The 22,641-nt window shown below is 41.6% G+C and overlaps 2 protein-coding genes across 2 annotated transcripts; one reads left to right on the forward strand and one right to left on the reverse strand.

Moving 5' to 3' along the window:
• Nucleotides 1–496: 496 nt before the first annotated feature.
• LOC139448211 (uncharacterized) lies at nucleotides 497–21,828 on the forward strand. Its single transcript, XM_071229730.1, has 4 exons — nucleotides 497–573; nucleotides 15,857–16,224; nucleotides 17,120–17,201; nucleotides 20,757–21,828. Exons 2-4 carry the CDS (start codon nucleotides 15,868–15,870, stop codon nucleotides 20,945–20,947), a joined length of 630 nt encoding a protein of 209 aa, XP_071085831.1. The 5' UTR covers nucleotides 497–573; nucleotides 15,857–15,867; the 3' UTR covers nucleotides 20,948–21,828.
• Nucleotides 3,338–4,045, reverse strand: LOC139448645 (uncharacterized). The gene has a single exon (XM_071230205.1). It carries the CDS (start codon nucleotides 4,043–4,045, stop codon nucleotides 3,338–3,340), a length of 708 nt encoding a protein of 235 aa, XP_071086306.1.
• Nucleotides 21,829–22,641: the final 813 nt, after the last annotated feature.

A 22,641-nucleotide genomic window follows, 5' to 3' on the forward strand; every position in this document is an offset into this window, starting at 1 on the left:
TTACACAATAGCGGTTAATACTTACCTCCACTCTACAGTGATAAGTGATTTCAGTTATATCACAGTGGGTCAGTTTGATGTGGGAGAAAATTGCGATGTGATGTCTCCACTTTGATGAAAACCGAGAACACCGATAAAGTTCTGTCAAACCATAACCATTGCGAATTGGGGAATCGAACTAAAAGCGTGTTTTTCGATCATACCATATAGACGCCATACACTATACACAGTAAATTGTAGCGCCATATATAACTAGGTCGTTTATCCGATTACCATAAACACAAACAGTAACATAAAAAGTTTTTAGATTAGTTTCTAATTCCATTTAATCATAAATGTTTTAAAAATTCCTGATGTGTGACTCATCGATACCTCGTCACACGTGCTTCGAATCGATCTTTTAACCTGCAAGTACGCACAGGATCAGAGGTGGAGCCAGCAAATCAATAAAATGACTATTCCGCTGAGCGCTAACTGTGATAGTCGTGTGTGACTGCAGGTAGTGAGTAGACGGGGAAGTGTCTGATAAGACAGAATCAGATACGGAGTCAGGGAAGGAGTGTGCACATACAGGTAAGCTTCATATCATTTGGAGTCACTTCGAAGACTTGCAGGTTTAAGAACCAGGTTGCTGCAATGTTACCGAAATAACTGCAGAAACACAATGTATCTGAACACAAACCAAACCTGTTTTATAAACGTAGAACGAATCAAAGTTAATAATCACAGAATGTTCTGTTTCATTACTGAATGGGTGAATGTTAGACTCAGCATTAAAACTTTGTGAAGTAGAAAGGAAAAGGCCATCCTAATTTCACACTCAAAACTTTTCCTACGGATTCGTGTAATAGTCCAAATGTACAATCATGTACTATATTTTAATGTGTCATTAAAGTATATATGTATATTACAGTCAGTTTGTAAAACCAGTAATGTATGTTCTGATAGTTTTACTTATGCCAAATACAAACGCCTGAATATTTCAGTTATTTTACAAACTGACAGACACATCTGTCCATTTACTATATTATGACGAATTTCAAGCATTTTAAATGCTATTATTATAACGAATTCCAAAACATTTTAATGCCTAATTATGTCATCCAGTGCCATGATAGGATTAAATGAAAACAAAAGTCAAATTATATATTGATTTATTTTGCTTCAAATCCTAACATAATGAATCTATTGTGATAGCCCATTTGAACATCTTGATACTTGTTAAACAATCTTTCAAATAAATTGAAAGATTTGTCTGTCAATTTTCAAATTATTTAAATATTTAGGCGTTTTATGAATGGCCTCATTCAGTCATATTTTGCACATTTTAACATATATAAGTTGTGTTAATCCATGTAATTAATTCGTAGAAGGTGAATAATAAACAAATATGCATGAGGAAAACATTAGAAGAAAAACAAATACATATGGAAGTATGACGTCCGTCTTTAAACTGTGTGCTGTGGGTTTCGATGTTTCACATATTGGATTGAATGTCACACCTCAATGTCATATTTGAGATTTAAAGCTTTCATTGTTTTCATTGACCTTCAGACACATCATACATACAGTGTTTTCGTTATTTTCAGGGATCCATTCATATAATTGTCATCATTACATTGCCCTTTACGCTCTGTGGAATCTGTTTCGTCAGATAATGGAGATTATCACTTGAACGTTTCCAAGAACACAAACCATCATTGAACAATTCCAATCATGGAGAAAACGCTATATTACCAACTTTCTTTCTTGATGCGTATTAAAATGAAGAAAATGATATTTACCATACGTGTATACGAACATAATTTGCTTAGTAACAGGACGTCATGACATTGAGTCGGATTGTGGGTGGGTGAGCTGGGTTTAACGCCACTTTTAACAGTATTCCAGTTATATCGCGGCGGGTCAGCTTAATGTTGGAGTAAAGCCCAGAGTGATGCAGGTCTCAGACGTTTACCACTTCGGTGAAACCCACGAACACGGGTATGGTGCTGACAAACCTAGAAACATAATCGGGGCGAACCGGGATTCGAACCCACAATCATAGGTTTCTGGCATGCCGAAGGGACGCAACTCTGCACAGCGAATCGCGGTGCATCAGACGAGTTGGATTGTGACGAAATGAACCCCCATATTTTACCTGAGAATTTGAACTTTACTCGAGTTCTCTATAGATATGTTTGGTACCCTTTTTGTTTTTATCGTATGCGGATATAGCATTTTATCATATAATTGGAAGGTTTCTCGGCAGCATAAAAACAGTATCCGTTGGGGTCATATGCAGATAAAGATACAAATAGGGGAAGGTCAGCCAGGTACTACTATCAATGTTTACAAACAGCCACTGCGTCGCCCTCGTCAAAATTAACCATTGCGAAACTGGGAAAATTATGGAGATAAATGTTATCATTATCAACACAATAATAAAGAAGTTGACATCCATACGTTTATGTAAATTAGGTGCCATAGGTTTGGTACCTCCCAATCTGTCGGACATTGGATAAGTACCAGGTTTGTTGCCCTTCCGACAATCTGGGTAACGCAGAATTCTAAAGTGTTGGTGAGTCGGCACATTCTCCGAAAAGTTCTCGGTGGGTTCGACTAGGCAGCGCTTCCAGGAAGAAGTCACATAGGCTGTCTGGGCTGCGTGTTGAGGGGGCATTTTACAAGTCTTGGCAACTTAGTCGATATAAATTCCGAAAAGATTTAGTGAGTACACCATTTTCCACCATTGGGTCTTTTCATCGATTTCAAAACCATTATAACCTTCCTTCCTTTCGTCACTGTGTTCACATGTGACTCGGCAGTTCGATCGTAAAGTTATGACAGGCCAGACAGACTGTTAACAAACGTGACTAGAGTAGCTTCACTTTAATACACGGGCGGACTAAAGAACTTCCTCGAAAGGCAAGTATAACAAATCGTGTAGGCAAATGTTATTTTGCCTATATGAAGTTATGGCAATGTCTTAAACCAGGTTTTATTTGGAACAATACAGAAATACTAGTTCTATGGATAAACAACTTCTTTATTACAATTAGTGCAACGTTTCGGTTTAGATCCTAACACCTTTATCAAACAAGTGATGGAGAGTGCTGAACAACATAGGTATAGAATAAAGAATCTCTCTCTATACTTATTAACATCAATGTTTATACAGTAAATTGATTGATGGACACAGAGAGCTGATTAAGATGATTGGACAGGGTAAACAACTACGTACGGAAGCTGATCGAGATGATTAGAAGCCAGTGAATTGTCTAATGAACACAGAGTCTGCAAGCAGACTGATAGAAATGATAATAAGCCAGTGGATTAATTGGTATGACATAGGGATTTAACAATTAGGAGATGGTAAGCAGGCGGGATGTAGTAGCCCTGATCTCTGTTCATTGCTGGCTGGATCTTTTCTTTGTACTGAGGTCTTGCGTTCTTTTATTCTAATGGGCAGGGGCCTGGATGTTTCCCCTACATGGGAGTCGCCACAGTCACATTGTATGTGATATACGGCACCAGCTGGGTCTTCTTTCTTAGATGTAGAGGGCTTGCCATTGGCGCTGAGGATGTTCTGGATTGTCCTGATTCTCTGGAATACTGTATCGATGTTGGCGTGGTGTTTGAGCAGTCTGCGGACCTGGTGGCTGGCTGTTCCTATGTAGGGAAGACTGATGACAAATGGGGCTGTCTGTTGTCGTGGAGGCCGCTGTCTGGGGCTGAGGATGCTGTTGATTGTTTGTTCAACTAGGCTTGTAGGATAATTGTTGAAGTTAGTGAAGACATGGCGGAAGTGGTTGAGTTCTGTTTGTAGCTGTTGCGGATGATGGGCGATAATTCCTCTCTTGATTTGTGGTGGATGCATATGGTTAGAGGAATTGTGCAGATACTGACCGGTATGGGTTGGTTTACGGTAGACACTGGTGTGGAGTTTGTTATCGGAGTCTTTCTGTACTCTTACATCTAGGAATGGTAGTTGTCTGTCAGCTTCTTCTTCCATAGTGAACTGCATCCTAGGTTGTTGGGCATTCAGGTGGTTGAGGAGGGCCATGGGGTCATGGTCAGGTTGGAGAATGACAAAGGTGTCGTCACCTTTCGTAAACCAGCAGAGGGGTTGATAGATGATGTGTGGAGGGCGGTTTCTTCAAGGTCCGTCATGTAGATTTCTGTGATGATAGGGGACAGCGGGGATCCCATGGGAAGTCCGTGTGTCTGTTGGTAGATCTTTTCTTGCCAGGTGAAGTAGGTGGAGGTAATAGAAGAGGTTATAAGTTTGATAATGCTGTCTACAGATAGATGGGTGTCTAGGCCCGGTATACTGTTTCTGTTCTTGTTCTGGGGATGAATAGGGCTTCGTCTCTGGGTACATTAGCGAAGAGATCTACCACATCATAGCTGACGAGTGTGCCTGGCTCGGTGATGGTGCTTATCTTCCTGCAGAATTCTGTGGAGTCGGTGATGAATGATTTGGCTGTTTTCCCCAGGGGGGCAAGAAGGCGGGCTAGGTACTGGCATTGAAGTGAGTTTTGTCCATGATGACAGTTGCTCTGCCTTTATCTGCTGGGGCTATGGCGATGGTTGGGTCAGCTTTCAAAGTTTTAAGAGTTTTCCTTTCAGCAATGTTTAAGTTATCTCTTTGTAGTTTATAGTTTTCTAAAATGTTTGAGATCTGATGCTGGGGCTAGTTGCTGAAGCCCGTTCTCAACATTGGCTATGAATGTATCATAGTTGGGGCGACAAGTCGGTGAAAACTTCAACCCTTTGGAAAGAACTGCAGTTTCTCCATGTTTTAGAGTTCTGCTGCTGAGGTTGATGCCGGTCTTTGTGAGGTACTCTTCAGTAGATCTAGGTTTCCTGTGGTTGTTGGATTGTTTCAGTTTTTGGAGTTTGGCAATCTGTGTTGTCTTGGTTGCTGCATCTAGTTTCTGATTGGCTTCGGTCTGGATGCTTCTGAGGGTGGAGTAGGTGTCAGCATGTAGGGGATTATGGATATGATCTTGTTGTTGGGTGATACTGTGAAGAGTCAGGGTCTTGGTCTTGCGGTGATGTTGGATTCTCTCTTTGACAAGTAGTTGAGAAGATTTCTGTAAGATGTTGCGGGCAGCCTAATTGCTTTATACCTATGTCCATCCAATTAATCCACTGGCTTCCAATCATCTCTATCAGTCTGCTTGCTGACTCTGTGTCTGTTAGTCATCCACTGGCTTCCAATTATTTTAATCTTCTCTCTGTGTCCATCAATCAATTTACTGTATAAACATTGATGTTAATAAGTATATATACTTTGCACTATCCATCACTTGCCTTTTCAGTGGAACGCCAACGGACTCACCTCCCACGGCCATGAACTAAAAACTAAATTTAAACTAAATAAAGGCCCTCACATTGCTTGTATACAGGAAACCAAATTCTCAAAAAAATCGAAATTCACACTACCTAACTACAACTCAGTTAGAACTGACAGAACTAAACCGAAAACAAGAAGAGCCGCAGGAGGACTAATCATATTTATCAGGGAAGATATAAATTACGAAGAAATAAAAATAGACACGCCAAACCTAGAAGCCAACGGCATTAAAATCACATTAAATAACCGAAACATAAACATCATAAATATTTACCACTGGGCGGAACAAAAAGTCCAACCTGAGGATCTAAACAAACTACTCAAAATAAGCGATAAATCTACTATATTCCTAGGAGACTTTAACGCTCACCATCCTACATGGAGCATAGATGATAAAATAGATAATCATGGCAAATTAATCTCCGAATGGATAGAAACAAACGACCTAGTACTCCTTAATAGCAACCAACCCACGAGGTACGATAAGATAAACAAAAAAATGTCGGCTATCGACCTAACCATATGCACCGCAGATCTAGCCCAAAGCACTCAATGGGAAGTACACGACGTCCCGCTAGGTAGCGACCACTTCCCCATAAACATAACCATAGGAAATACAAACGTACCAATCCAAACAGAAAACCAAGAACCAAAATTCCATTACAACAAAGCTAACTGGGACCAATTCCAAGATATCTGCAACGAAGCTAACTTAAACGAAATAGAAAATAATGATCCAGAAACCTATTGTAAAAACCTAACAGACTATATAATAAACGCAGCCAAAACCTCCATCCCCTTCAAAACATCTAAGACAGGCAAACCGACGGTACCATGGTGGAATGAGGAAATAGAACAGACTAGACGAAAACGTAAATCAGCCTTCAATAAAGCAAAACGCGACTACAAATATTTAAACATAGCCCACGAACTAAACCACCAGGTTCAAAAACTAGTCCAAATAGCCAAAAGTAGAGACTGGAAAAAATTCTGCGAAGGTATAAATAACCGTACAGATGCCAGAACGGTCTGGCGCAAAATCCACGCCATTAGAGGCTTAAAACGACATAAAAAAACCCCTAACATTAACAACTCAACCAACCCCGCCCAAAAAGCAAATAATCTCGCCAACCACTTTTCGGCCGTTAGCAGTAACAGCAACTTCAGCCAAAAATTCCAAGATAAACTTAAAACAGAAAACAAACCCACAAAAGAACCAAACAATAACAATCTAGAAATAAATCAACCCTACACAATGGAGGAGCTCCTCTACGTAATCCAAAACAGGAAAAAGGGCACAGCCCCAGGATTAGACCTAACCTCTTACCAAATAATTAAAAAACTCCCCCTAAAATTGCTCCAGGCACTACTCAAACTATACAATCTCATCTACCTAAACGGACAGGTTCCTACTCCCTGGAAACAGGCCCTAGTCATACCAATCCCTAAACCTAATAAACCAGCTAATCAAGCTAACTCATATAGACCAATATCCCTAACTTCAAACTTATGTAAAGTAATGGAATCAATGGCTAAAAATAGATTACAACATTACTTAACCCAAAATAACACCATAAACCCAGATCAAAGCGGTTTCACTCCTGGCCGCTCAACCCTAGATAACCTCGCCCGACTAGAACAAGATATTAAGAGAGGACAACTAAATAAACAATATACCACAGGCATCTTCTTAGACTTCTCTAAAGCTTTCGACATGGTATGGCACGATGGGCTAATACAAAAACTTAAAAAAATAGGACTCAAAGGTCAGATAATAAACTACATCCAGGACTTCCTAAACAATCGTAAAATAACCGTGTGTATAGACCAAACTCTATCGGACCAATGTCCCCTAGAAAATGGCACTCCACAGGGCAGTATCCTCAGCCCCACCCTCTTCAATATAATGATAAACGATCTATTCGAGGGTCTATCCCCTAAAGTAAACACATCAAAATTCGCGGATGATGGAGCCATCTGGATCCGCACTAAAAGCATGAAAATGGCCAAAAATCTACTCCAAAAATCTCTTAATAAAATACAACAATGGGCTGACAAATGGGGCTTCTCCCTTAACTCAGAAAAAACAACAGGAATAGTATTCAAACATAAAAACATGAAACCCGCCTCCCCAATCCTCCAGCTAAACAATCAAACAATCAAATTTCAAAAACAAACCAAATTCTTAGGACTTATTTTCGATGAACATCTCACCTGGGATGCTCACATCCAAAACCTAACAACTAAATGCAGTAAAGACCTAAACACCCTAAGATGCCTAACTGGCTCTAACTGGGGAGCCTCCAAAGATACTCTCCTCTCTCTCTACATATCCCTAATTAGATCAAAACTAGACTACGGCTGCGCCATATACAACACCCTAAACAACTCTCTATCTAAAAAACTTGACTCAATACAATATCAGGCTCTCAAACTCATTACACGCACCCAACATGGCACCTCCTACACCTCACTTCAGGCCTTAACAGGAGAAATGCCACTAAGTCTACGCAGGGAACAGCTAAGCTTAAATTTCTGGGCCGCGTCCCAATCAAACCCTCTCATCCAAAACTTAATCAACCAAAACATCAGCCCTAAAAACCAAGCTCTAGCTCGTAAACACCCCTTACTTACCCCAATATCCCAAAGAATAACAAACTACCTAAATGAACATCAAATTAAAAATCTTAAACAAAACTGCAAACAATCAAATATCTTCACCCCTAAACTTAAAATACCCAAAATAGACACAACACTAGCTAGCCAAATAAATAAACAAACCGACCCAAACATAGCTAAAACTACCACACTAGCATACATACACAAAAATTGGCCAAATTGGTGTCACATTTACACGGACGGATCCTCAGATCCGACCTCCAAACACACGGGTTTCGGAGTCCATACCACACAACCAACTAAAACCACACAATCCTTCCGACTCCCAAATAACCAATCAATATTCACGGCCGAACTAATGGGCATGGCCTCAGCCCTCCACAATCAAGAATCCAAAAACAACCAAAAAATCCTAATACTTACTGACTCCCAAAGTGGACTACAAGCCCTCCAAAACAAAAATACCAAAAACCGACCTAAATTAATAAATCAAATACTTAAAAGCTCCAACGACCTAACAAAAGCAGGCAAACAAATAACCTTCTTGTGGATACCCGCCCACGTAGGAATATACGGTAATGAAAACGCCGATAAAGCAGCTAAACTATCCCTCAAAATCCCAGAAATAAGCTTAAACTTACCCATCTCAAAATCAGAAATTAAAAGTGTAAACAAACAAAAAATCACAAAAAAATGGCATAACCTATATCTAAACTCAAATAGCCAAATCAAAAGAGTGCTCAGCAAACCACTAACCAAACCAAAAATTCTCCATCCATCCAAAAAAATCGACAGAGTAATCACTAAACTCCAAACAGGACACACCAACCTAAATAACCACCTAAAAAAATTTAAAAAACACACTACAGGTAACTGCCCACACTGCAAACAACCAGAAACCCCAGAACACGCACTCATCCACTGCACACACTACCTAACACATCGAACCGCATTACAAACCACCCTCAATCTAAACAAGGCTCTCACTCTAGAAGCAATACTAAACCCACAAAATAAACTAGAAAACTTCAAGGCCTTAGGCGTATTCTTAATAAAAACGGAACTAATAAAACGCATCTAAAACCATAATAACCTACCAAATCAAAATCACAAAAACAAACAATCATCCACCATACCCAGCTCCCTTAGTTCTCCTCCCCAACCCCATCGGCATCTATTCCAAATCTCAAAATTCCCAAATTCTATATAAGCAACCCCTAAAGCCCCCTCTTGGGTTGCACAGACCACCCTCGCCCCTTTCGGAAACACATTAAATGGCCTGGCCGGGCCCGTGTGCGAAATACGCATCAGTCGGAAAGCGCACGTTAAATCTCCAAAGTAAGTAAGTAAGTAATCACTTGCCCCGTGTGCGAAATACGCTCCAGTCGGAAAGCGCACGTTAAATCTCCAAACGTAAGTAAGTAAGTAATCACTTGCTTGATAAAGGTGTTAGGATCTACACTGAAACGTCGCACTAATTGTAATAAAGAAGTTGTTCATCCATAGAACTTGTCTTACTAAGATTATTATTGGCTGTGCCCTTGATGGGGGTGTAGTAGGTCCATATCATTCATATTACGTTATTCCTATCCTATTTTTGAATCGTAGAATATCTGTTCTTTCATATTTCGGCTAAATTTCGCTAACACTTTAAGGGGTGATGTAAAGCCTGCTAGCGCCCATGCACGTAGCAAAGGTACTGTAAGTCCCCATGGTCCCCAGTATGGTGATCTACCTTCAGTTAATGGCGACCTCTATCCCTTATTTATTGTATTGTTACCAATTGTGTTATCTGTTTATGGTTTGTATGCTAGGTTTGAATGTCACCGTGATATTCTTGTTCTTTTTTAGTCAACCGATGACGGGTTTTCATTTAGTCTAATTATATCTATAAATAATGTATAACTTCTCGTCAGGATATGGCCGAAATATTGTCTATTTGACGTTATATATTAACACTCTCACTCACTCACTCTGAGGATATCCCATTAGGGGTCGACCCGTGAAGATCCGGGGTAGATCCGCCGTAAAAGGCGACTATGCGTGTCGTAAAAGGCGACTTACGGGATCGGGTGGTCAGGCTCGCTGATATGGTTGATGCATGTCATCGATCCCAATTGTGTGGGTCGATGCTCATGATATCAATCACTGGATTCTCTGGTCCAGACTCGATTATTTACAGACCACCGTCATATAGCTGGAATATTGCTGAGTGCGGCGTTAAACAACAAACCAACCAACCATTTGGGGTCACGTTAACCAGACTAACGGAATGACTTACTAGAAGTCGACATTAGCCAATCAGAAGACAGCTTTCTGGTGCTCTAAGGCCCTCGTTATAAACTGGCGACGACGCTATCAAATATATTTTGATACATTTTCCATTGAAAAAATGAAAACTGATCAAAAGAACCTTCTAGAATGGCTATTAGATGGCCTAGAATGTATTGATTCAGTGGTAAAGCCCGTATTTGCCGCTCGGAATACCACCTGCACATTCCCTCTATGCCCATCATCTTTGGGTAATTCAATAAACAACACATTGAATACACAGAATAGGTTTGTTTCTAATCCCATTTACTCCGTATCAAACGATCGATTACCAGCAGAGAGGAAACAGACTGTCATCGTTAATATTCTCATTTACAACGACGCCCCGTCTGCTACTGTCGTTAATGCACTTATGATCTTGTGCAGAACAAACATCCCTGCTCACCACGCAGTTTATGGTAAACATGTCAATACTCAAATTGTCTATTTTGACAGAAGTAAAAACCTCCTTTTACAAAATCATGAAAAATCTTAATGTTCAGTTCACGGCAGATAATGGCAGTATAAATACCATTTCTGTTCTGCAAACAAAATAAAAGTCATTTCTAAAACCATGTTTGGCTCCGGCCGATACTTTTTGTTCTCATGCCGGGAGAATATATGTGTTATCGATTCTTGATTATAGTGTGAGTCTTTTTTTCAAATTTACGTGAGTCGAAAAGTATTCGATGAATTGTTTGATAAACCTTTCTGAGAAGTTGACGGGTGACAAAGTAGACACAAACAGAAACTTCTTTATGTTACTTTAATGACGACGTTTCGGTGTACATCCTTATAGCGTTGTCATAGAAAGTATTCGATGCCCGGTAATCTCATTGCGAATCGATGTAGCCACCGAATAGGTTGCACATGTTAACCAGCATCGTCTTTGACATTGTGAAATGCAAAAGTTACAGCACTCTCTATCTACGTCACTTTTGTATGCTATGGCGTCACGCTGGAAAGTAAGGACGTCTTGGGAATATGACTGCCCAGGAACAGGTACCAAAAAACACCTCACCCGAACGCGCCACCTTTGACGCCGCTCGTGCGGTGACAAATAAATGGTGCTCACAGGTTTTCCGCCTATGGCATAAACTGCACGTGCATGTTAGCTGTATAAATGGGTTCGTCTGCAGGGTATAACCACACGTGACGAAAGCACACAAAAGAAATGCCACAACTGTCACAGGAGCAGAGAGAGAGAGCCATCGGTATGGCCGAAATGGGGGCAACACAGGTCCAAATTGCCAGAAGGTTTGGTTGAACACCAGTACAGTAGCCAGGCTGATTCAACGGTACAAGCAGACAGGGAGGACACAGGACAGGCCTAGAACCGGATGACCCCGAGTGAAAACACCACTGGAAGACGCTCAGGTACGGCTCATTCACCTGCGAAATAGATTCATAACGGCGAAGGCGACGGCAGCAACATCGATGGGACATCCCATTAGCAAACACACAGTACTACGACGACTTCCTGCTGCTGGAATCCGAGCGTATCGTTCTTTCCGAGGAATGGTACTGACTGCTCAACATCGACCCTGAGACTGCGATGGGCGATGCAGGTTCGACGCTGGCAAGTGAGAAATTGGCGTCGAGTGCTATTTACTGATGAAAGTCGGTTTAACCTGTTTCGAAATGACGGCAGAGAACGAGTTTATCGACGCAGAAGGGAACGTTTGGCTCCGGCGTATATTCGAGAGGTCCATCCATTCAGCGGGGGGAGTCGTCATGGTGTAGGGCGGTATTTGTAGGGATCAGAAGACTGAATTGGTGATTATACAGGGAAACCTGAACGCTCTGCAGTACAGAGACCAAGTGTTGCAGCCAGTTGTGTTTCCGTTCTTACAAAACCAACAGCAGGGGAAATTGTTTCAGCACGACAATGCCAGGCCCCGTACTGCAAGACTGACTCGGAACTTTCTTAACCAGCAGAACGTTGACGTTTTGCCCTGGCCTGCCAACTCACCCGATATGAATCCTATCGAACATCTGCGGGACAGACAGATTAGAGCACGCCATCAGCCTCCCGTCAACAGACAAGAATTGCAGCAGACCCTGAGAGACGAGTAGCAGCGAATTCCAGTCCACGCCATCAGAAGACCTACGTCATCGATGAGGCGGCGTATCACAGCATGCATTGAGGCAGCTGGAGGTCAGACACGCTATTGAAGGCAACTGTGTCGACAATGAATGTGTTGTGTGTCTGACAATTGTTCGGTGACATTTCAGACAACTTTTGGAAATGAAATTTCTTACCCCATCATTGTTTACCTTGAGCTTACATTACCTGTGATTGCACAATTTCATTCAAACTGCGGTTGATCAATCATTTGTAACCTCTCCCTAGATTATATTATAATTCACAACAAAACCTCTTCTTGTTATTTTTTTATCGATCATGGAACTCGACCTATACTTTCATTTGTCGCCCAGTTTATTACATTAAGGGGCTAAATCAGTATACTGTGTCTGAGTGGGAGTCCATGTTAAACTGCTGCATGGCATTTCAGGGGTTAGCACCATACAATCTGTCCGGACAAAGACACACATACACATACACCACGCACACACACACGCACGCGCCCACACACACACACACACACACACACACACACACACACACACACACACACACACACGCACGCACATACACGTACGCACGCGCGCACGCATAGCTGCAGTTATCTTGAACGCGACTTTAAACCCAATTTCACCCCACCTCTAACTATGTGCAAACACTCTTTGGTCCATGCTGTTTCAGTCCCCAAATGACAATCATAGACCAATATCAGCTGAAAGTGTATGCTGCATGAAAAGGTTTGCTGGAAGATTACAACTTTTACAATGTACAGTGACAAAATTAAATATTCAAGGGATTTCAAACACGATTCAAAACAAGAAGGATGACAATTCTTATCTTTCATTATGAAAGCTATCTTCGTTGTAAAGAATGACCTTATTGATTATCCTCTGAACATTTCATGTCAATATGTAATCTGCCTGGCGAAAGAAGGTACACACCCATGTTTGCTCATCTAAGGCGAGGATAATATAGAATTAAATTATATTATATGACATTTTTAACACACGGAAACACATGGTAAATGCTTTCTTCTTCAGACAATGTCGTGTATAAAATATTCAATGCTGAGGAAGTACGTTGACATATGGCAGTGGCTTTAGAAACAGAGTATGTCTACAGTGAACAGTCCCATTTATCAAATAGTGAGTGAGTATGGTTTTACGCCGGTTTTAGCAATATTTCAGCAATATCACGGCGGGGGACACCAGAAATGGGCTTCACACATTGTACCCATGTCGGGAATCGAACCCGGGTCTTCTGCGTGACGAACGAACGCTTTAACCACTAGGCTACCCGACCGCCCCTTATCAAATAGTGACAAATAATGCAAATAGCATATATGTAAACATAAACCGCCGGGCAAGAGAAAGTATAATATTTGATACGATACGTGATTACACAATACAAAACTTAAACAGTTATTTGTTAATCGTTTTGGTTAAGATCAAAATAAAAGATCAGTTACAATCATCAATCAATGCTAATAACGTGTGCATATTTTTAAGAGGTTATTTCAATACATCCTCCTCGAATGGACTTTATATTCTTGAGAATCCCGACTTCGAACCTAAACTGTTAGCAACAGCAGGTCATATATCTATGGAATATTAGAAGGGACATAGTCGCGCTGTTGCATTGTCGCATTATTGCCCTTCCTAAAACAATACGACATTCTGACCATTTGTTGCATTGTTCCGTTGTCACATTGTCACATTGTCGCATTGTCGCGCTTTGAATAAGCTTTTTTGTTTTACCAAAGCGCGACAATGCGACAACGCGAATTTTTCAAGATCAAAATATCTCGCGTTGACGCATTGTTGCCCTATCGAAAATGCGTAAAAAGGCGTTAAATTTGTCAATGTCGTACCAAAGTACCAATGGCTATGTGGTTTGCTTTTCTCAACATGAAAGCAATTCTTTCTTCGTTGCTTTAAAAATTAGTTGATATATCGTTATTGTCTGTGTCGGTTTTCATAAACCAAACGATTTTCACAGCAAACAAAACAAACACTTGATATTTCTGTTTAATTAATTTCAGGTCTCCGACATCTTTTTCAAATGACAGACGGTTTTCTCTGTCTAGTAGTCCATATATATCTTCCAGTTTACAATGTAACATGTACACAAATGTCGCTTGTATAAACGAACCTTTAAACAGTATTTCAGTTCTACAACAGCCTGACAACCTGATGTGAGAAGGAAGCCGGAAGATTTTGTTTGTTTGTTTGTTTGTTTGTTGTTTAACTCCGCCCTCAACAATATTCCAGCCATATGACGGCGGTCTGTAAATAATCGAGTCTGGACCAGACGATGTACCCAATTGGGATACTGTGACATTCATCAACCAAGTCAGCCTGACCAACCGATCCCGTTAGTCGCCTCTTAGAACAAGCATGGTCGCCTTTTACATGAAGCATGGGTTGCTGAAGACCAATTCTACCCCGGATCTTCACGGGATGGAAGCTTGAGATTATGCGAGTCAACTTGTTGAACACACAAACAACCCTTCAAGCCGACATAACATACGTATTAAATACGTCTAACAACGATTGACACTGGCATATCCACAAATGGCGATTAAAATTGTTATTGCGTTTTACTGTTTGGGGAGATTAGCTTAACCTTTTAACTTTATGACCTCACCACTTTAACCAGATAACATTAACCCTAATTTATTCGCCTGTGAGGACAAATGTATCAATCACGAAATGTCCACCCTCCTCCTCAATCACACTGAAGAATATGTCACCCACAGGGTTTCTTGTCAATATGTAATATTTATGAACATGATACAATGCCATTTTGCGGATATTTTCGGACAAAATGGAGAGCGGGAATTTAATGTTGTATTTCAGATAACACTTTCTTAGTAAAGTACGGATTCTCGTACATTTTGGGGGTTACTACCGTCCAAGAAAGTGTTATCCCAAACATAACATTTGTTACATTTGACCACTTTCTAAATGGCATTGTGTGTTCATAGCTTTCGACGCCGTGATATAACTGGAATAATGTTAACTCACTCACTCACTCACTCACTCACTCACTCACTCACTCACTCACTCACTCACAGCTTTAGGCCATGGGAGCCGTGCCAATTTACAAATGTCAGAGGGGGTACACAAAGTTCATGATCTAGACTACCAGTCGTTGGATTTTTGGAGTGGAAGCCTCGGTGGCTGAGTGGGTCAGATCGCTGACTTTGAGTGCTCGCGATTAGATGCCTCAATCTGGCTGCGTGGCTTCGAAACTCCAAAAGTATGAGAATCTGTACTTTATTAACAAAGTGGTTCCCCAAATATAACATTTGTTACTTTTGACCACTTTCTAAATGGCATTGCTATTCTCAGCATGAATCATTTCTGACTTTCTGATTGGTCAATAATGTAGTTTGATTGACACCTGGTGATAAATTAAGTAATACTCAGAGACATGTCATTGTTATGAAATGAGAGTACCCTCGTCTATTCCCGATAAACAACTCGTCCCTTTTACAGACACTGGTGCGATGTCGTTGGAGAGTCTACGAAGCCAGTTCCGTCCTTGCTTGCACTTCCGGCAGGTGATTGTCATCACGTCGCTATGGTATTCCGTCGTTACCGCCACCACTAAAGTATGCGCAGACAACACTATCCTGAGCAACAACGGCATGAATATAGATACAAGGGCGTTGCTGTCTCCCTACCTCATCCTTCCAACGTCGGGATTGATGGACTGCGGAGATCGCTGCAACAGAAGAAATGCGTGCAGCAGTATCAACTTCAACACCAATACCGGAGATTGTGAGTTGTTGCTTGTATCAGTGAATCCACCTCTCGCAGCCGAGATTGGATGGATACATGCCACTGACGACATGTTTCCGGAGGTAAGAAACTGACATTCATATTTGTCTGTTTAAGTGAGTGGATATGTTTTGTGCAACACCGAATTTTGGCCGTACTGTCACAGCTTGTCAGGTGTATATAGTAGTGTACGAGTGAGTGTGGCTTTACTCCGCTTTCAGCAATTTCACGACGGCGACACTAGAAATGTGTTTCACATTTTCTCCCGAGTGGGGAACCAAATCCAGGCTTTAGGTGTGACGGGCGAACGCTTTAACCACCAGGCTGCATATAGGAGAAAAGCCCAAATGATGCAGGTAAAATGCGTTAACCACTTGGTGGAACCCTTGAGAATGGATTTGATAAAGCAACAATACCATGCAAGTAGTCGTAGCCCCAATCAGAGGGTCCTAGGGGACGCAACATTGCGTGGGGAATCGAACCTGGGCCTGCGGTGTGACGACCCAACACTTTAACCAGAAGACTGCCCCCAGAAGGTGGCAGAGATGTGATATGTCTTATTCCAAATGTGCAAATGTGCAAAACACGGATATCAGGTGATGTGAAATGGGTTAGAACGTCGCCTCCAAGATTATGGCACTTATATGCGACGTGCATGTACTTGTGTGTGCATGTGTGGCTGCTTGTCCGGACTGATGCCGATTTTATAGTGCTAGCCCACTGAGATATAATGCTGCAGTTTAACATGAATACCCCACGCAGACACAGAACACTGACTCCGAGCCGACCAGTCCTTCTTTTTGCCCCCTAATGCCGAGCGCCAGACAGTGGTACAACCTTCGGACCTCCAAAGTCCGGACCTTCCGCTCTCCGGGCGGACGCCCTACCACTAGACGACGGAGGCGGTCGCTAATCATGGAGACGTCTCAAGCATTCTTATTTTATGTCTGTTTATTTATTCATTATTGTGTCCTTCAGAGACTATCTGGTAACTGTGCTGGCCACATTTGCGGCATCCAGGAGTACTGTGAACCTACAGCTTCGTCATACAGCTGCATCAGTAAGTATTGGTTAGAGTCCTACAGCTTTGATATTGATACAGGTAAATATTGATCTTCCGCCGTCAACTGATATCTTCCAACATAACGTTCAGGTCTGATAGTCTTCGCATGACACACTAAATGTTACCTGATCAGGCTTTGACGTCCTCCTGTATTGTAACATAGATTGTCTTTGCGTGACGAAGTATTGTAACGTAAGCTGACAAGTGGCGAGCTGACTTGACGTTCTACTTCAACGTGAGTGTGAGTGAGTGAGGTTGGTTTAACGCCGCTTTTAACAGTATTCCATTTATATCGCGGCGTGTCAACTTAATGTAGGAGGAAAGCCCGAAGTGATGCAAGTCACATCGGTGAAACCCACGAGCACGGGTATGGTGCTGACAAACCTAGAAACATAATCGGGGCGAACCGGGATTCGAACCCACAGGTTTCTGGCGTGTAAAAGGGATGCAACTCTGCACAGCGAATCGCGGCGCCTTAGACGACTGGGCCACCCGCGCCCCCTACTTCAACATAAGCTGACAAGTGTCTACCTGACATTCTACTTCAACGTAAGCTGCTCAGTCTCTATCTGACGTTCTACTTCAACGTAAGCTGACAAGTGTCTACTTGACGTTCTACTTCAACGTAAGCTGCTCAGTCTCTATCTGACGTTCTACTTCAACGTAAGCTGACAAGTGTCTACCTGACGTTCTACTTCAATGTTACCTGCCCAGTCTATACCTGACGTTCTACTTCAACGTAACCTGACAAGTCTCTATCTGAAGTTGTACTTCATCGTAACCTGACCAGTTTCTACTTGACGTCCCACTTTAATGTAACCTGACCAGTTTCTACTTGACGTTCAACTTCAATGTAACCTGACATGTTTCTACTTGACGTTCCACTTCAATGTAACCTGACATGTTTCTACTTGACGTTCCACTTTATTGTAACCTGACCAGTGTCTACTTGACGTTCCACTTCAATGTAACCTGACCAGTGTCTACTTGACGTTCTACTTCATCATAAGCTGACATGTTTCTACTTGACGTTCCACTTTAATATAACCTGACCAGTTTCTACTTGACGTTCCACTTCAATGTAACCTGACATGTTTCTACTTGACGTTCCACTTTATTGTAACCTGACCAGTGTCTACTTGACGTTCTACTTCAATGTAACCTGACCAGTGTCTACTTGATGTTCCACTTCAACGTAAGCTGCTCAGTCTCTATCTGACGTTCTACTTCAACGTAAGCTGACAAGTGTCTACCTGACGTTCTACTTCAATGTTACCTGCCCAGTCTATACCTGACGTTCTACTTCAACGTAACCTGACAAGTCTCTATCTGAAGTTCTACTTCATCGTAACCTGACCAGTTTCTACTTGACGTTCCACTTCAATGTAACCTGACATGTTTCTACTTGACGTTCCACTTCAATGTAACCTGACCAGTTTCCACTTGACGTTCCACTTTAATGTAACCTGACCAGTGTCTACTTGACGTTCTACTTCAATGTAACCTGACCAGTGTCTACTTGACGTTCTACTTCATCGTAAGCTGACATGTTTCTACTTGACGTTCCACTTCAATGTAACCTGACCAGTTTCTACTTGACGTTCCACTTTATTGTAACCTGACCAGTGTCTACTTGACGTTCTACTTCAATGTAACCTGACCAGTGCCTACTTGACGTTCTACTTCATCGTAAGCTGACATGTTTCTACTTGACGTTCCACTTTATGTTACCTGGCTGTAACCGCACTACTCCATTTCACATACTCATGTAAAGTAACCTGACTAGTCTTTTCTTCACCTCCTACTGTAATGTGACCTGACTAGCCTCTACTTGACGTTCTACTGTAATGTGACCTGACTAGCCTCTACTTGACGTTCTACTGTAATGTGACCTGACTTGCCTCTACTTGACGTTCTACTGATTGTGACCTGACTAGCCTCTACTTGACGTTCTACTGTAATGTGACCTGACTAGCCTGTACTTGACGTCGTACTGAAATGTGACCTGACTTGCCTCTACTTGATGTCCTTCTGTAATGTGACCTGACTAGCTTCTACTTGACGCCCTAAGGTAATGTGACCTGACTAGCCCCAGGCCTCAGCAACGCATTTGTGCCGTATGCGGCGACTAACATGTTCATGAGGTCAGGCTCGCAGACTTGGTTGAGGCATGTCATTGATCCCAATTATGCGGATCGATGCTCATGACATCAATTACTGTCTGGTTCAGACTCGATCATTTACAGAACGCCGTCATAAAGCATCTGTATTGCTGAGTGCGGCGTTAAACAACAAACAATCAAACAAACAGTGACCAAGTTTATGCCCAATGCAAGTCTCTGTTATGTCTTGAACCATATGCTCCCGTGTTTGTTCAGGTGAACATTAAGCTTGCCTTTGCATGTGTTTGGGACGGTGCCACCAGGGGGGCAAGGTCTGGCACCTTTTCGCGAACACCTGGTGTCATATTATTTAAAAATGATAAATATACTGATGCTTCTTATGATCATTAGTGAGTGAGTGAGTACTGTCTTACGCCGCTTTTAGCAATATTCCAGCAATATCACGGCGGGGGACACCAGAAATGGGCTTCACACATTGTACCCATGTCGGGAATCGAACCCGGGTCTTCGGCGTGACGATCGAACGCTTTAACCACTAGGCTACCCGACCGCCCCCCTTATGATCATTAGTTGTGTGGCTTTCCTTTGCATGACATTGTAATAATACCAACTGTGCAGCAATGTCATACTTCGTTGGTCCTTCGAGTCATCACCGCATCCGTGGTCTAGTGGTAGAGCCTCTGTCAGGAGAGCGGAATGTCGGGGTTTGATCCCCGGCCGCGTCATACCAAAAGACGTTAAAAGATGCGGCGTGTTAAACTGCAGCTTTGTATCTCAGTGACCTAGCACTATAAAATCGGCACCAGTCCGTACTAGTACATGCAGCCACACAAACACGTGCATGTACGTCGCTATATAAGTGTAATCATCTTGAACGTGACGTTAACCTCACTTCACTTCACCTCACCTCTTTCTAGTCAGCGAGTCAAACTAAAAGGCCGAAAGACAATGCAACAAGGGTACTAAATACGCCACAATGACGTCAAACAGTATACGAGAAACAATTACAGTAAACTACGGTTATAACGAACACGCTTATAACGAACTGACGGATATAACGAACTAACGTTTTAGTCCCGACTATTTGCTGTAGTTATTCTGTATATATGCTTATAACGAATTATGGTTATAACGAACTAAAATTAGTAGTCCCTTTGAGTTCGTTTTAACCGTAGTTTACTGTATACTGTCATGTGGTTTTGTCAGACAACACCTGTAACCAAACTATTTAAGAAATGGCCGCTCGATGGTTACAAATAAATATATGTATGTACTTCATGTTTTACTGAACCCTACTACATGTTACCATAGCGACCAGTCATGTTTTGTACGCCATCAATTGACGGGTCTCTAGATCTGTGGACATTTTACGCCAAGGACAACGTAGGTTGTGAATGATATATTTTTTCTTTTGACAATATTCAAACAGGTGAGGCAGTTCTTTCAGCAACTGCCTCCTCGACTACTACCACCACTCCAACTACCACAAGTACAACAACAACTACAACTACAACAACAACTACAACGACAACTACAACGACGACTCCAGCAACAACTACAACGACAACTACAACGACGACTCCAGCCCCCAAATCGAGTGATGAAGAAGATGACAAATAATATTATGTGCGACAATCAGTGATCATGTGAGAGATAAACAGTGATCTTGTGAAAAAAAACAGTGATCTCATGAGAGATAAACAGTGATCTTGTGAGAGATAAACAGATATCTAATTAGAGATAAACAGAGCTCTTATGAGAGAAAGATATTGATCGTAGCACAGATCCAGGGATGGGAGATTTGAATTCTGACAGTAACGTTTGTTTGTGAAATGTTTAAGATAATCATGTTTTCATACGCTAAAAGTGTGAACATGTAATTTTGGCTTTAAAGTCGATTTAACTTATAGTGCAGCGTGTCAGATTAGTGTAGGATAAACCGAAGTGAACCAGGTTAATGGTATTTAATCATGTTGTAATACATCGTGTGCTAAAATACTAAAAAATTAGTCCGAAAGCACATGCAAATACCATGAACTTTTATATGCGTCTTGTGGCACGGCACACGTTACGTCACACCCCGTGAAACATTCGCACCAACTCATTTTCTTATATCTCCTTTTGAAACTTAGTACCATTCGGGATTGATAAAGAACTACTTGCAAGGTTTGATATTGTCTGACAGATGACGATCACTTGACCTCCACCCCTGCCTTTGACCATGGTGCTCGGGATTAGGGATAAAACAGGGACTGGTTAGCCATAAGTCAGTATATGGTATCAGTCTTAAACTGCGATATGATATCTCAGTTGGCTAGCACCGGTTTAAGTCCGGACAATTACAAATAGCAACACACACAAACACAAACACACACACACACACACACACACACACACACACACGCACAGGTAGTTCTATTACAGACCTTTCTCATCTAATTGTGATGCGATTTGAATATGTGTGTTGCGCAAGATGTTTCTGAAGAGCAAGTTGTGCATACATACGCTCATGTCACATCTCTTTTAAAGGAACTTTTTTATTCCGCGATATAGCTGATTGTTGTATGGCTGTCATGTAAACATGAAGTCATACGTATTAAATAAAATTGTGTATAGATCTTGGCCAACATTCTTTGAGGTACGAAAGTGTGATAAAAAATTATAAGAAATGACTTTAACTTGGTGATTGTTAATTGGAGTATGAACCTTCATAGAGTGAGGGCTAGACTGTACGTTTATACAATGTTTGACCTCACGCTATGAAGGGTCATACTCCATTGAACTCACACAAAAGTGAAAGTCCATTCGTAAATGTAATTACTATGTATTTGACACTATGCATTAATAAATAACGAGGATTGGATGCTGAACGTCATTCCGCGGAGAAGCAGGTCCCAAGTGAACGATATGACAGCTGTAAAATGTCCCTAAACAATCGATGTCAATGAAAATACACCGCCTCTTGTTCAACAGACGAAGTGTCTATCAAGTAGCTGATATTTTACAATCAAATAACTTGCGAAGATGGTGGGAATTATGAGGGAGTGACTCGTGTCAGCCCAGTTGATCTTTGACGTTTCCATCTTTGGTGAAACTCATGACAAAGGGTATGGCGCTCACAAACCTTGAAACATAATCAGGGCGAATCTGGGATGCGAACCCACGACCATAGGTGTCTGAAATGCGTAATGGACGCACCCCTACATGGAGGAACCCGAGCATCTGGAGAGATGGTAAAATGATGACAATTTTAGAGTTATCTTTCAGTCCAATACCTTCACATGTCTTGGATGAATCTTCCCTTAACATGTCTT

The sequence above is a fragment of the Haliotis cracherodii genome, unplaced genomic scaffold, assembly GCF_022045235.1.
Source record: "Haliotis cracherodii isolate W230 unplaced genomic scaffold, xgHalCrac1.p SCAF_7, whole genome shotgun sequence".
In the NCBI taxonomy this organism is placed as follows: Eukaryota; Metazoa; Mollusca; class Gastropoda; order Lepetellida; family Haliotidae; genus Haliotis; species Haliotis cracherodii.